The sequence below is a fragment of the Esox lucius genome, chromosome 17, assembly GCF_011004845.1.
Source record: "Esox lucius isolate fEsoLuc1 chromosome 17, fEsoLuc1.pri, whole genome shotgun sequence".
Taxonomy (NCBI): Eukaryota; Metazoa; Chordata; class Actinopteri; order Esociformes; family Esocidae; genus Esox; species Esox lucius.
In genome coordinates, this window is record NC_047585.1 from 11,754,970 (window position 1) to 11,772,227 (window position 17,258).

A 17,258-nucleotide genomic window follows, 5' to 3' on the forward strand; every position below is an offset into this window, starting at 1 on the left:
TTTTGAAATTGTAGATGTTCGATTAGATATACGGTATTGTTTAACAAACGATTCTTATTGGTAAATAGTTTACAATTGGTTTGTGATATAGGTCTAATATGCTACGGTTGAGGGCTGTGTCCAGACAATGTTGCTATGTGCATTAGAACATCCCCTATCCATGGAACGTCGTTCATTTGCATTCCAATATTCAAATGCGCCGTTCACGTGCATTACATTAACTGCTTAATTTTGGGGGATTAAAATGGAAACGCTGTAGGCAGGAAAAGGTTATGGGTCATTTCCACACTGTGTGAAAGAGTAAATATCACTATAGACTTGGCTGACTTAAATTGTGTTGATTTAGCACACTCCCAATGCCTTTCTGCTTTTATATTACTCATGGGGAGCTACCGTATGGATTTTATTTATTACTATACTGTGTCATTTAGATGCATCACAATGCGGAAGCCTCAATGTCCTCATTTGCAAAATACTTGCCTCTGCCTCAACCTCTCTGCTCATATGCCCAGTTGCCATTCACAGTGGTCTATAGTGTGGCAGGCTGAGGCTTTTCCACCTCTCACAGACGCATTCAGCATGTAAACAGTGAGAATCTGTCAAGGCTCACATATTATTTTGTGATTACAAGTAGCTGGAGTTCCTGGTCAGGGTTGTCATGGATTATACAGAACAAATTAAGGCGGGGCGAAGGTGGCCTTTAAACTGCCGTGGTGATTTCAAGTTTGTGCGCGAACGTTGAACACGTGTCAAATCGGAGACTTTGATTCCGTCCTTTGCACAACTGAAATCCCCATCGCCCCGCAAGCAAAAACGGAAGTGACAAAGTTTAGACAAGGATTTTACCTTGGGGAAATGAGGTAAATGAGGCTTTTCTAATTTGACCGGTCTGCCACTAGGAGATAGAGCCTCCTGACAACATGTCTGTCACCCAACAGTGCATTTTAAATAGGCCTCACATTTCATCTCTTCTATCTCCTCAGCAGCTGCGTCTCCTGTCCCGATCGTATCATCCACCTGCTCTCTAAAATGTCACCCGATCCATCGCCTTGTACCGCACACACACACACACACACACACACACACACACATACACACACACACACACACGCCAAACAGCTCTGTCTTGTTCACCCCGTCCAGCCCTGTCCCTGGGGAGGACGTGACCTGCTCTGCCCGCCACCGGCAGTCCACCGGCCGCCCGCTGCCCAGCAGAATGTCAGCACTAGTCCCAGAGCTATGAGGTTCTGTCTGCCCAGCTTTGGCTGTAGGCCGCTTGATGTTCGCCATTACAAATCTACAAGGCTCCACAAAGGACCACATTGCACACAGAGCATAGAGTCGAATACAGGGTGCAGACATCAGTCAGTCAATCAGAACTGATCTGATATCAATATCTCACTGTAAGAAGGTACAGTAGCCCTTTCAAGGGGATAGGGAACAGGAAATGCATTACATTGACTGTTTCATTTGGAGATTAAAATGAAAACGCTGTAGGCAGGAAAAGGTTTTGGGTGGTTTTAACACGGAATGTCAGTCAATATCTGACTTTAAATTAAAAAAATGATTTTGGTTTCTATTCCAAACAGATGTAGGTCTAAAGACGGGCAAAGCGATGAGTCATAGCCGGTCCACAGAAACTTATAAGAATAGCCCAACACAAATATTTATGTGCAAATATCTGTGCTTGGTCAAAGCTCCTGTCAATGTGACCTTTCTCAGTAAGGCATTTTATTTAACCATTATTTAACCAGGTATGTCAATTGAGAAACAAATTCTCATTTTCAATGATCACCTGGCCGAAGGCAAAAGCAGTTGCAAGAAGACATTACAACACACAGAACCACATAAATATGAAATATGATAACAAATAAAGACCATCAGGTAATAAAGTGGTTTTGAGGTACAAAATAACTCACCAGCCCAGTCTTATACATATGAATCTGGATTTTAATTATTTAAAATTACAATGGACCTACTGTATAAATGTTTTAATTACTGCCCTTTTCTGGCCCCCAAATCATTTACGATTAACAAATTACAAAACAAACGTGGCCCTTCATTTCAAAATCCTGATGTGGCCCCGAGCCAAAAGGTTTGCCCACCCCTGAGATAGCAGGTTGGTTCGTTTGTTTTTGTAAGAATGGTGCAGCGGTAGTCACTCGCAGTGAGCTGCATCACCTGGCTTTGTCGACTCGAGTCACCAGATTATGCATTCCTTCCAGAAAGTAAGGACTTGGTCTTCACTTCCTAGTCGAGTGAACACCTTGATCACAAGCCTAGCGGCACTGGATACACTTTTTGAAGAGGACACGTTTCTCGTCATCAATTTCTCCCAAGTCCACAGAGAGCTGCTGTGATGAGGTAGGGCCTTAATCACTAGTAATTTTTTTTTTGTTTAGGGCAACTGAAATTAATTATGGGCAAATGAAGTAGTTGGGGTTTTAGGAGTGGCTATAGTAAGATATTTACCAGAGCTTTTGGAGGTTAGCTGGCTTCATATACCGCATGCAGCGAATGCCAGTTGAACAGATTGTAAAGGTCACAGTGATGAGTGCTGAAGAGGGATGTGGTGACAAATTGGATGGCAGGTCAGTAAATAGCATCCAGTTTATTGAGGAACTTCTCAGTGGTAAGCCTGCACGTACCTATAGCTCACAATTGGTATGGAATGACTGCCATATTCACAGGGGTACACATGTCAGTGTTAGTGAAGAATGTCTTGTTGTGGCAATAATCAACCATTTCTGGGTTTAACTCCAGACTCAGAAGGTGTTGGTTATCAGATTCTGGTTCATTACTCGCTGGTTACCAGACACCTGTGTGGCTGGTTGTGTAAGGATATACAGTGACTGACAGGTACAGCAGAAGCTTCCTGGCAAGAAAATCCTGTGCTCAAAAAAACCCATTGAAAAAGACATGAGTCTCCAAACCACCGTCATCAGTTGGGATAGAAATTAAGAAAACGGATCACTGAATTAATTCCTTGGTTTTCAAAGGAACTGTCTCCTCGTGATAGAGGAGAACAGTAAATGAATGACTAAAATCACAACGCACATGCCTTGGAGCATGAGTCAACGTGAGAAGGATCCTTACGTTTTTATAAAGTACTCAACACAAGAAAGTACACAAACATTGCGCTGGAATTTAAGAGGACCGACCACACAATTTCAACACATAACGTATACGCATGACTTGGATCTTCACAAAAGTCTCATGTGATGTTAATGAAAGCTTGGTGCGAGTACGGTTCAATCGTTACCGCTGCCTGTCTATGACCCTGCAATTGCTCTGTTCAGAGTACTTCCTCACCAGAAAGGCAGAGTTGGTCACACTGGATCACCCAGTCATCTTGGCCAACATGCTTTCACACCGTCCTCCTTCCTACTGCATCTCAGCATCTGGCCCATGGGCTACTGACGGGCTAACAAATCAGAATGTACCTGATCGCTGTGCTTTAAACGAGAATAAAGTCTGCTCAACGCATGGAGTTTGGTCTTTTTTTTATGAACCGCAGCCATTGAAAGACGTGATTCCTGTTTGGCAAGAGATTCCGGCTTGCTTTTGACCCCCCAATTTCATGAATCTAAATTGTACAGATCACATAAAAGTACCTGCTTTCTCCCTCAACCTCCCTCTCTTCCATTTTCCCTATCCCTCCTCCACTCCCTTCTCGCGTTCTCTCTCTCCCCCGCTCTCTCTCATGACTAACTAATGAATGTGGATGGTGCTCTGGGGGTTGTAGTCTTATTATCGCGCTCGGCCGTGCTCTCATCAGGTTACGGTGAAAGGTTCAATTGCTCTGGCAAGGCCCCTACCTCAATAAACAGAAGGGCTAAAGAGGTTTGTTTATTGGGCACACCTTGGTTTGACCTTTGTAGCTGCGGGACCTGCCATGTGATTACCTCAGTGTTGGCCCTGCCCGCAGAGACCAGTGGCTGGCAACTAGTCCACTTCCTGGGGCTGTTGAGTGGCTTTGTGGTCTGGCTGTCTCCTCCAAATCAATCACATCTACTACTAATGGTACAACAACTGCTACGGAGAATGTCTGTACATGGCTTGGATACCAGTAGACTTGGTTCTTTTTTCCACGCTAGACAGTTTTATTCATTGAAGACTCAAAGGTAATATGCTCAGAGTGCTTATTGTGAAAACATTTTAAACCTCAGGTCCATACGGAGTCTAACTTCTCTGTTTCCTGTCTATAGTAGCCTGGGGTTTCATTTCGTCTCCCATCCGCATTTGTGTTCTATTGTTGTTGTTTTGTCAAACACAGAGATGTCTCTTCGGCTGGCTGTCATTAGTTGCCTGCTGTAACAATGAGCTCTTTATTTTAATGTGAAGTCACAACTTCCACCCGATCACCTTGAGATTCCACACCCTCTCTCTGTCACAGAAATCACTCAGAACTTAAGGTTCACACTTCTCCTAAAGGTGTAAATATCTGTCCTTGTTTTTAAGGGATCAGAGCAAAGCTGTAAACACAAAGTGTTTATTCCTTTCTTTATTGACGTGGTCAAATTACTCAAGAAAAGACCATTAATGTTTTTTTCGAAATTCCCACACAGAAACTAGATGTCATAAATCCCATTACGGGCTAACATTTCAGTCTAATGGTTGCTAGACTGAATCCCTAAACTGATGAAACAATATGCTGTTCTGCCCTTGAGCAAGGCAAATAAACCCTAATTGCTCCCGAAGTGCCCAATGTGGATCTTTGCACCTCTTCAATTTGGAGAGGTTGAGTTAAAAGCATTCCATTACATTGCATTTCATTACATTTTACTATGTGTGTATTGACAACTAAACTAATTTAATCTGTAATCCTTTAATCCTTTAACATGTTCAAAAGGAATAGAACTGACTGCTCTTATAAGATCATTGAAAGTGTACCTAGGTGATTTATCTGAGGTTGGTTCTAGGATAGCTATGACAGGTTTACTGTAATAGTAATTTAATTTTGAACTTTTAAAGGGAATTTCCTGAGGAATAGCAAATACATTATATGAGTGGATTTGTTTGTCACACTCTGGCAATGACTTGTAAAATTATACATAATGTTTAGACTAATAGCTTTAAAACGTATGCATGCATAAGTATGTTTGATTGGTTGGACATTATCATTAACATGCTATAAAATACAATATCTGCAAATAAACAAACATTTCACAGCGTTGAATTACACCACTAAAATATCAGCTTTTTTATACATGGGTCATGTACTGTATGTCATTATACATTTTCTGTATTCCATTTGACAAATTCCTCAGACAATTTTGTAAACATAAAGATGAAAACTCCTGAAAACACGATCTGCATCTGGAGGTCATTACAATTGCCGCGTCATTACAATATATTCACACTCTTTAAGAATTGAACCATAATGTGTCTTGTTTTCACCTCGTTGCCTCAGGACTAATTGGCTTGAGAAACTCTGGAGAATCCCAATCGCAATTCAATTGGCATATTAAAATCTGTACAATCCCTCAATCCTACCAAATTCACACTATAGCATTTTAAACTACAGGATGAACAGGCTCTTATGGATAAACAAGCAGCCGAGAACAAGATAATTAAAGAGTAAGCCTATAAAGATGGGGATGGGGAGAAGTTTTCATGAATATTAATGTTGTTGGCGGGTGAAATAGTTTGAGTTTCCCCATTCATTCATGTCAGAGAGGAGAAGCAACAGTGCCACCATTTTTCTGTCATCTGAACCACTTCCAAAATATGGTAGCGAGCCATAATTCATTTGGACCATATTCTGACCATATTCAGACCAGTACATGTGCACGGGAGGTACTGGATTAGACCCCTGAACCAGGCAACAAGAAGTGACAATCTTTTTGCCCAAATGTCAATGTTTTATTAGTATTTGGCCACACAGTAACTGTTTGAGGTCTACAATCCCTTCACCCACCAGACGCTGGGTATCTTCTCAGTTGTCAATCTGCCAGGCCTGTTCTGCAGCCATCTTCAGTCTTCATTCTGTCGCTGATCAATGAAGACATGTGCGAGTTCCAGTGGCAGACATGCTCAAACCATAGTGGTAGCAGCAGACAAATTCATGCCTATCTCTATGACAATTGTTTTTACCTTCATTATTATGGTTTGCATCTTTCGGTTATCCACTGTTGAGGTCTTCATTGACCTGCTATGCCATTTGCCATTGCTGAAAAAACCTGTGAGTTCTTACTTTTTAAGTATGTTCCAAACTGTTGTATTTATTAAGCCTAAGGATTTAGCTATGATTCTGATTTCTTACAATGGTTTTCTTGAGTTTCACTGTCACCTCTTTAGTACTCATGTTGACAAATACACCAAAGGCAAATGCAAAGCTTAGGCATCAGGGCAGACATTGACGGCTCTCTTGTGCCGCCACAAATTACTCTCTTAAGCCAGCACAAATGATGCAACAGAATGCACTTGACTAACCAGAAACACCTGTCAAGTCAATTGTCCCAGTATTATTGTTGTCATTCATGTAAATAAATACTCTAACATAAAAGCTGAAAATCCCTTAAAAGTTATTGTTTGCTTTAAAATACAAACATCTCTGGAGTATAGATTAAAGGATGAAAAAATGCTTCACATTCCCAATAATTGTGGAGGACACTGTAACAAATTAAAAATGAAAACCAGTTGATCTTTTTCACTATTGCTTAAACTAAATTGTATTCGATCTGTACATTATAAGATCTTTTTTTGGGGTCTTCTTGGTATTACATAATAAAGTCCCTAAATTCAAAGCCATAGACCAAAATAAACTAACATTAATTTATTTTATTTCTTTAATTTATTTTTACATATAACAGAAAAAATGCCCCAGAAATGAACTCAAAACATGAAGTTCTGACTTTAAGACTTTACCTGCTGCATTAAAAAATAACTAGCCTAGAGCACTAAACTTCACTTGCATCATCCTTGTGGCACTGAAGATAAACATGGCAATTCTTTCACTGACTGCATTCAAAGTAAGATTCCAACTTGACAGAGCTCTTGCTTTGGCATTCGACTGAACTTCTGTCATTTCTGTCATCCCCTGAACCCAGTTCATGATTTCTTGCAGCTGCAGTACAGTATTGTTTTTATGGTGTTTTTCATTTAAAGTGCCAAAGCTTAAAGACAATTCAGATCATAACGTGACCCTGGAGCGACCCGTCATTCCTATCTTTATTGGCCACTCCTTGTTTAAGTGTCCGACAACTACTGAGTGCCCACTAATTGCATTCATATTTGCAGTGCGGTCTGTTGGAGCAATGACCTGTAACCAGTATGACTTACAGCAGGCTTCATTATCTTAGTCACTGACCATTAGGAAAATCCTCACCTCTCCACTGTGATAGCTGGTACCTAATTGCAATGTTATGTGGCGAGCTGTCTGAACAAAATGTCTGCCTGGCAACAAATAGGGTAGCGCTCACCAATAATGGATGTTCTTCCTCAAACAATTTGAAATGCATTGAGCACCTGGTGAAAAAGCCACATGAAGCCGTCTCCATTTTATCCCGATATACTGATTAGGAATTACTTTAGATGAAAGTGTCTGTTGTTTAATAACATAACGTTACATGGCAACAGTTAAACAGTTCATGTTATCACACACAGTTATTGCTCTTTACAATGACATAAATGTAGATGTGCATTTGTCACTGTGTGGACGTACCTATGTGACTTCTGTGTGAGGACGCCAGAGTCAGCTGCCCCCAGAGGGACACCACACAGACAGCCAACAGCAGCACCCTTCTGCACACGCTCCGTAGGTCTCTCTCCCGCATTCTGAAGAAAAAAGGGGGGAGAAAAATGCGTCAGTCGCTTACATCAAGCCAGTCATCAGGGCATTTTAGTCGTTTCACTGTGATATCTTAGGCAGGTCATGAGGACATATGAGGTAGGTCATTTTTGGGGGTGATCTACAGGTATAGCCAAGAAAAAGAACCACTGAATCATGGCAAAACTAGATACACGGACCACACCGACCTTGCAAGGCAATATGAACATGATCTTCACTGGATCGGCACGTTTATACAAGATAGCAGCAAAACTGAAGAGGCAGGGCGCGACTCACAAAACCACAACCGGGAGAATGGAAGTGGCTTTGGGCGCCGGCCTCCTTATGCTGCGGTAGAGCCCTAGTGATCATCCTCTGAAAGAACTGTAGGGTTTCCAACACAGCAGGGTGTCCCATCCTGCCGATTCCCACAAGCCAGAATTATACATGAGCTTGTGGTTACATGCTTGCAAGGCTGCAGTGCTTTCCTTCTCACACCGTGAAGGCACTTTGGTGTTTGACTGGGAGGATGTACACCTCTCAAAGCTTTCTTCCCAGAGACAAACAAACAAGCCGACTCTGTTGATGTTTTGGTTCAGTGCGGCATGATTCAGCGCAATATTTCATATTGGCGCATCGTTTGTGTTCCCATGAAAAAACGTACAGTAGATTGCTGCTTGTCAGTATTCGTGACATGGACATGCCTTGTAAGCGCAACGCTACAGTAAGACTGTGGGCAAGGAAAACCAACCACGACCTACTCTATTGTACCGCAATAAAGTGTTATTCTATTCTGTAGGGTTCTAAGAGAGCTATAAACGGAACAAATTACGTCTGAATGTCTCCTATTACCCGTTTCCCGTTTCCTTGTTCATAAATGATGTCAGTCTTTGTCCAATCCCCCTTTTCTCTCTCCATGCTCTCTGTACCTACGGGATGTGGCTGAGTAATAGTGTTTGGGTGGTCTGTCTCGCCAGGCTTTCCCAGCTCAGTAATCTTCATGTAGTGTTCAGGGTCCACGGTCCAGTGATACATCGTGGCTCTGTAAGAGGCCCATTGAGAGGAGAGCAAACAATGCAATCAGCAGCTCATCTTATTGCCAACAGAGCCCGCTCCTCTCACGGGAAAAACAGTGGCAGATCACAGGCATCCTTTCAACTCCTCGCCAGTCCATCCACTCAAATTAGTGAAAAGATTGGTTTCATGCAAAGAGCTTAACTCTTGCTTATTTGGCAGCGGCTCGTGAAGGGAGCGGAGAGGATAAAGAAAATCCACTACAGTTGTAAAGCTAGACTGCGTCCAGTTCTCTAGTGGATCTGGAGGATGTGGCTTTAATGGGTCCTGTCACACCTGGAGAGGGATAGCGTCTGTTTCTGTTTCTCACCGGGTCCATTCCAATGCACTCGGCAAGCCCAGTCAAGCACCGGAGTCAGTGTTCAACAGGAACACTGTGACCCCGGTCTCAGGTACCGCCTCCGTGTAAACGGACGGGCCGGTGTGTTCAGGTGGCCAAAGGGATTTCGTAAAGGGGACGATTGCACGCCTCCGCACAAAATGACGAAAGGACCAGTTGGAGGAATGGATGGGAGGGAAACAGGGAAACCGGACAAATGGGAAGGCGTTTAGAGCGGTGCCGTCAAATCAGTAGCCAAATCTGACGGCTACACAGGGCTCGACAATACGAGAGAAGATGGTTAACGCTCGCGTAGGTCCAGGATACGGCACCAGCAGGCCTGCTGAAAACGGACCTGAAGGGTGGTCATTCAGCATTAGCAGGTCTACATACTTGAGGCTTAAACGGTGGAACTCTCTGATTAATTACCGAAGGTGAGTGGATGGAACCAACAGAGCTGGGGGATTTAGTGCGTGCAACGGGGTGGAAGTACTGTGGATGGAGGGGAAAACAAAACAGCATTGCTATATTCCAGACTTGTTTTCTTCGGTCTAAAGCCGCTGACTGAGTGCCACTTGTCAAGCCCACAAAATCAACTCAAGCTAAGTCATGTCTATCCAACAGATGATGCCCCAAACAAACGTCCTTTGAACAGTTTAGGTTGAAGTAAAGGAAACCCCACCAAACCGGATTCACTGAATTATACGCATTAGGGTCGATCAAGACATGTTTTCTGTGCATGAAATTAATCATATTGCACAGAAATCAGACGTTATTCACAAATTAATCTCCCCAGTGTGTTGTGCTTCCGAAAGGCAATCAATTATGTATAGCAGCACTCATTTCCTCCAAAATTCAACCACAACAAGGAATTTCAATACACTGTGCTACACTGTACAGAATATTGTAGATGAAACACGCCGTGCACATTTTTCATCCAAACCTACAATATCAACATTGAATCACCTGATCGAGTTAGTTTCCAAAGGCAAGTCGGCAAAACAAATTAGATACAAATTAGATTCAGAGGGAAACGCAACTAGAACCCGCTAAGAACTCTCAGAGCTTTGAGAAGGCGTTGAGAGCAAATGGCAACATGTCTCAAATGCCCATATTGGACAGTGTGAGTCAGTGATGTAGGCTTGAGTTGCACTCTGTACCTGACTTTCTAAGAGAGTGATATGGTTTCAGATGAGCGCCTCAGCCGGCTTCTCCTCTCTAATTAGTCCCTTTGGAATCCTCCACTCAGTGTGGGAAGATGTCTGACAGATTTAGTTCTGTTCTTCTAAACTCCCTTTTTCATTTCTCCATAAAGGGATGTAGGATTTAGCCACATTTTAGAGGTGGCACAGGGCGCTGGGGTGACATTACCAGCCTCCCAGGAAGCCAAGCAGCCAAACGGTCTTCCTGTGTGTGGAAGCACCCACCCTGAGGGCTCTCTGAATGAACACGCTATTCTTCACTACGATGAAGTCCCTGGACCACAAACCTTAGACATCTGCTACAGTATAGGCAAGGGAGGCTTGACATGTCATGGGGAAACGACTGGAAGAGGCTCATGCCTGGAAGATAGAAAGGAGAGCAGGAGTTCACGCTAAACCCCAGTGGTTTAGGTTTATGGTTCAGATACGATGGCCTGAAGATCAACAGGAGACGATGAAATGACAAGTCGATCTCCAGTTGGTCACTAATGGTATAACATGATTGAAGATTCTTTGGGAATAGCCTACTTAAGCACACTGTGGCATTCAATCAAGGAAACAAAACAGAACATTCTGGATCTTAAATGCAATTAACACTGGAACATATGGCAAGACTGGCAGCAACACGCAGAGCAGAGTGAGTTTCTATTTATGGCATCACCCTACTTAGGTGACAGCCAAAGACTTAAGATCCCAAAGCATAACCTACGATCGGGAATTTTTGATGTTTTATAAAAAGATGTTGATCTATTTAAGATTGATTTGAGATTATGCATAAAAGATTACGTACCGACTCTTGATTCATTTTGTGAAAAAGTGAAGCTTACAACCAGTGAAGAACATCATGGGAAAACGTAATATAGGACTTGACCCAGGGGTCACTTGCATAGGGCCAATAAGATACTGTTCATATTTTCAGAAACTGAACCGCCTAGAGAAAAATTCAGAACTTTGACGTACAGTACACATAAATCATTAATTGATGTGAATTCAACTCCCAATTTAAAGATGCAGTCAGTTTTTTTTTTCAAATAACAAACTGTGCATCTACATATAGAATCGCTATCATACCTCACTCAGCCAAATTCCAAGTTTGATAGCGAACGTTTTGATGACATTGTGTATTGGCACATCTATGACATACACTCACCTAAAGGATTATTAGGAACACCATACTTATACTGTGTTTGACCCCCTTTCGCCTTCAGAACTGCCTTAATTCTACGTGGCATTGATTCAACGAGGTGCTGAAAGCATTCTTCAGAAATGTTGGCCCATATTGATAGGATAGCATCTTGCAGTTGATGGAGATTTGTGAGATGCACATCCAGGGCACGAAGCTCCCGTTCCACCACATCCCAAAGATGCTCTATTGGGTTGAGATCTGGTGACTGTGGGGGCCATTTCAGTACAGTGAACTCATTGTCATGTTCAAGAAACCTATTTGAAATGATTCAAACTTTGTGACATGGTGCATTATCCTGCTGGAAGTAGCCATCAGAGGATGGGAACATGGTGGTCATAAAGGGATGGACATGGTCAGAAACAATGCTCAGGTAGGCCGTGGCATTTAAACAATGCCCAATTGGCACTAAGGGGCCTAAAGTGTGCCAAGAAAACATCCCGCACACCCTTACACCAACACCACCAGCCTGCACAGTGGTAACAAGGCATGATGGATCCATGGTCTCATTCTGTTTATGCCAAATTCTGACTCTACCATCTGAATGTCTCAACAGAAATCGAGACTCATCAGACCAGGCAACATTCTTCCAGTCTTCAACTGTCCAATTTTGGTGAGCTCGTGCAAATTGTAGCCTCTTTTTCCTATTTGTAGTGGAGATGAGTGGTACCCGGTGGGGTCTTCTGCTGTTGTAGCCCATCCGCCTCAAGGTTGTGCGTGTTGTGGCTTCACAAATGCTTTGCTGCATACCTCGGTTGTAACGAGTGGTTATTTCAGTCAAAGTTGCTCTTCTATCAGCTTGAATCAGTCGGCCCATTCTCCTCTGACCTCTAGCATCAACAAGGCATTTTCACCCACAGGACTGCGGCATACTGGATGTTTTTCCCTTTTCACACCATTCTTTGTAAACCCTCGAAATGGTGAAAATCGTGAAAATCCCAGTAACTGAGCAGATTGTGAAATACCCGTCTGGCACCAAAAACCATGCCACGCTCAAAATTGCTTAAATCACCTTTCTTTCCCATTCTGACATTCAGTTTGGAGTTCAGGAGATTGTCTTGACCAGGACCACACCCCTAAATGCATTGAAGCAACTGCCCTGTGATTGGTTGATTAGATAATTGCATTAATGAGAAATTGAACAGGTGTTCCTAATAATCCTTTAGGTGAGTGTAGTACTCCATTTTCAGGGACCCATTTTGGCTTTGTAGCCAAAGTGCATGGAAGAAGACACTGCCTGTTCTGAAAAAATGTAAAAAATTAAATGAATTCTGCAACCGCACGAAGGTATTTGTTTGCCAGTTAGAATGAGTGTAGAATAACTAAGCACTGTTGCCCTCAGTCTTGGAAGTATGCAATTCGAAAACATATTTGAGGTGAGACTTGTGAGTCCTAGGCATTCATCCTGTGGTGTTTTGCGGAGCGTAGAGAACTCCTGCCATGCTCCTGCAGTTCTGTTTCTGAACCAACCAATCAATTAAAACTAGCCCCATTGTGCTTCAAGGGCAACAGCGACAGCCATTCTAAGAGCTATTAGTTTGCACTATTTAACAATGGCTCCAAGAGATCTGCTTAACAAATTGCCCTCCCCTCCACAGACAGAGATTCTCTTCTCCCTCACATCTCTCTCCCTCTCTCTCCTGTCTAAGACCCCCGCCCTCCTGATTTGCATACTTATTTCTGGTTCAATAACCCACCGCAAACACACTCAGAGCGACTGGCAACCTTTATCTTGTCTAAGGCTGACAACCAGATTGGGTTTAGAAGTATGAAAAACGAGCCCCCAACAGAATTGAGCGAACTCGAGACATACGTCAGAATCACACAGTTCACTCCTCACTGTCAGTCTGCAACATTAGTTCCGTTACAGGCTAACAAAGGCCTGTTGGCCCTGTTACAGGAGCTAACGTCTGAAAACATCTCGTCCCATGTATGGTACAGCGGAGGTCATCGCAACAGTTTTCCAGCTCCAGTGCCTGTCCTGGGTACTCTGAACGGCTGTATGCCGTGATAGGCCTTCTGGGTACTCCGCGTTGATACGGTCCACGCAAACACACAAACTCCTGACTCCTGTCCACTCTCTTCCCAGCATGTTCTGGGCCAATGCATTCAGCGTGCATATTGTGGAAAAGAGGTGAGGTGTGAGGGGTCAAGTCACTAATGTGTTGCTGCAGTAAACATCCCAGATGGCGAGGCTGGCTGGACTACTCAGACTGTATATACTCTCGTAACGTCAAAGGTTTTATATTTGCTGTGAAGAGATGCTTCCTACACAAGCAAAACAGCACTTTTCTTTTCGCCAGATGCCTTGATGTCATTGTATATATCATGGCCTTTGATGTTTTTTTCAACAGCCTTTTCACAGGTGCATTTAAATATTTTGAAGAAAGAATCAACTCCCGGCAATGGCATGCTTGCCTACTCTGAGTTAAATTGACAGTACTTCCCTGGTGGACTCAAGATTTTGCGAATACATTGCTGAGTAATTTGCATTTTAGAGGAATACACTTCCTAATAAGCTTTTCCTGTTGGTTCTTTATGCGGGGGACTTTCCGTCAAAGCAGTTGTCACTTCAAATATAGACTCACACATCAAATGACATTTTGGACTGTGGGTTCCATTCCCCTAAATGAATATTCAAAACCGTGAAGAGAATCTGACATAAATTGAATGCATGAGCTGGGCATAAGTTGTAATAAGATCAAAGTCATGCTAAGTGGATCTTCAGGCTTTATTTCCAAATTTCATCCAACAATGTGTCTGCTGAAGCAGAAAATTATGCTGCTGCTTTAAAGCAATTTAAGTCACTCTAGAATAAACACAAACTCTGATGCTTGCACTCATATGATTAAACTCCAAAACGACTGAGTGCCCCTGTCCAGATCAGAATTAGCGGGATATTGAGAACATAGATAGTGACTGAATGTGGGGCTGATCCAGCCACGCCCAGCAGCCGCCACTTAAACCATACGCCATCTCCTACATCTCCCCTTCAATTATCCTCAATGATTTACTGGCATAATATTGGAACTCTGGGCCACTTGATGTAGAATGAAGCCCCTTGTTTCAGTGCCAGACCAAGCTGGCAGTCACAAAGCAACGGGAGGACGTTGGTTAATGCCGACCCCAATACCAGCTCCAAATGAAATGTTGCATGAAGCAAGCTTTCATCTCTCTCAGAGGAATGACAGAATCTTGATAGTCCTTCTCCTGTAGAAAGCACTTTTTACAGAATCCCGCAGTGAAGCCCTACATTGAGACTTAAATGGGTCAATTTAAAACTTGAAAGTATTCAAGCTTTTGACGGAACTTTTCAAACTGACATAACATTGATAATGATAAGAGCGGGGGGGGGGGGGGGCAATTTCTGACGTAGAATAAAATGCACAAACTCAAATGTATATAGGTAATTTCTTATTTTACCAGCTTCACACTGTGCTGCACACCATAATAGCATATAGTTCAGAGGTTGCTAAAATGGCACCAGAAGAACATGAACAACATTTCTCCAGAGGCCACTTTGCCTAAATTAGTCACGGAATGAAATTCTTACACCTTCTAACATGGTCATCAACCTCAGCTTAGATTATGGTCTCTGGAAATTTCAAAGCAATGATAACGCTTCTCTTATCCTAGCAGCCCTGAATTTGGCTGATAAATACTTTGTTAAAGGAAAAACTACTTGAAACGAGACCGATGGGAGCATCTGCTAAACGGCAAAAAGAATGGGATTGTAATTGGAGACATGGCTCCCCATGGGCCTACAGGTCACACGCAGTCGTGATGCTTGTGACGCACAAACGCCTTCAACGAAAACAAATTAGATTTTCTAATAATAAACCTTTAAACAGTGCTGAGCACCTCTTTGCCATTGCTTTGAGTGTGAGAGAGGCTAGACTCATGAATATGAGTGCCGTGCTATCCGAAATCAACAGAAAGGACCTCATCAGTGACCCCCTGGCAGCTGATGTGAGAGTGCCTCCTCTGACCACCTGATTGAACCGAGGGCAACGCTCGGAGAACTCTACAACAATATGCTCCAGCACCTAAATACCTACTAATACCTTCCAGTGACTGAGGTTCATTCCTGATGAATAATTTACAGTGAGGCAGGCAGGGTTCTCATTCCATTTGCTCCACCAGAAGTAGCTTTGCATGCACTCATGTATTATTGAGCAAAGGCCACTTGTGGGAACAAGCAAAGAGAAATGGCCAGAAGAAGAAGAAAAAAAACAAGGAGTCCCCGAATCGAACAGGCATGAGAATACAGACACACCGAGGATGAGCAGGATAATCTGGACATGGTAAAACAAAGTCAGCCCTAGCCAGTCGCGCATGAAGAGCTGGTCGATGACAAAAAAGAGACAGGGAAAATCAGCACGGTTGAGGAGGAAGCCTTTAGAAGTAGCAGCAATGTGCATCCGAGCAAAGACAAAAGGCCACATTTGGCGCTGCTACCCGCCATGCAGATATTACCCAATTGCCAGTCCGGAATGATCAAGAGCACGGTTTTACAGATGGGGGCGTTCCCATGTACAATGTGTAGGGTTTCAGTGACAGTTATGCTACTCGAAAACAACAGCGGTGCGGGTGGTCACCTCTTCACGCGCTGGTTGCTGTTCGACATCAGCAGACAGAATAAACAAAAAGAAGCTTTTTTCAGGTTCATGCGGATAAGAAGGGGCTTAACAAGTCAGCCGTGTTGCTCAACATTAAGCACCGTTGTTGTTTAGTTTCATCCTTTAAGATAATATCCATTTGGTGGGTAGTTAATTGAGGTGTTTACAACACTAACCCCTGCGAGAGCAGCTCGACAATAATTGGGTTTCTGTTAATTGAGTTGCCTGACATGTTTGGACAAGAAAAATCTCAGAGCAATTTTGAGGTTTAATTTGAATCATTACCAGCCTGTTCTTACCAAGAAAAGGGACACAATGGGGATCTGGCTGCATAGAGTAAAGCTTGCTCTTTAATCACCATAGACTTTAGATCCCTCAAGGCCTGGGTCAGGTCAACTTAACCAAAACCCTAAAGTGGCAAAAGTGGAATATAATTCATGGATCTAACAAAAAGTATTTTTAAAGCACCAGATGGAAAAATATTTGTTGCCAAGACAACAATAATCGAGCAATGAGATTGAAACCCACTAATTACAGTAGATATGAGAGAACATCAGTTGGTTAGCCAGCGGGTGTTTCCTCCTCAGAGATGGAGGAATATGGCTGCACTCTAAGGTTGTTGTTTTGCGCATTCGATCTAAAGTGAGCCGCTGTACATCTAGTTGCAGCCGTTTTGTCAGGGCCCGGTGCAATCTGGGAAAAGAGAGAGCAGCGAAGCAGGGGCGAAAACGCTAAAATAATATTTTTTTAAACCCAAAGCCAGTTTCATTTTTTGACAGGCCTGCTTAATTCCCTTTTAAAGTCCCTTGAAGAGAATTTGTTCTGTGCTGTGTGTGCCTTTGTGTATTTCCTGCAGGGAGTCTTCTGCTGTTTGTGTTTTCAGGGCACGCTTCAGCCTATTTATACGAGCTAATTTAAAGTATAAATGAGGGCACATTTTTTGGTGAGTGTGCACACAATTGCAAGTGGGAATAGAGTTGACTGTTTATTCATTGCGCCTATAGCCGGGTAAGCGAGAATACAGGCTCTCCCTCAACTCCTCAAGGAAATGCCGCTTGAATATAATCACAGAAAATCTACTGAGCTGATA

At 43.0% G+C, this 17,258-nt stretch overlaps 1 protein-coding gene across 3 annotated transcripts in view; it reads right to left on the minus strand.

Annotated features, from left to right (window-relative positions):
• Positions 1-17,258, minus strand: part of si:dkey-238f9.1 (chemokine-like protein TAFA-2) — a 97,354-nt gene that overhangs the window by 26,737 nt on the left and 53,359 nt on the right. For all 3 annotated transcript variants that reach the window (XR_004574620.1, XM_010893066.3, XM_010893067.3), the window contains exon 2: positions 7,667-7,779. Coding sequence is in view for 2 of the 3 variants with exons in the window: in XM_010893066.3 (XP_010891368.1) it covers positions 7,667-7,778 (112 nt within the window). In the remaining variant the exon portion in view is untranslated. The remainder of the gene's footprint in view (positions 1-7,666; positions 7,780-17,258) is intronic.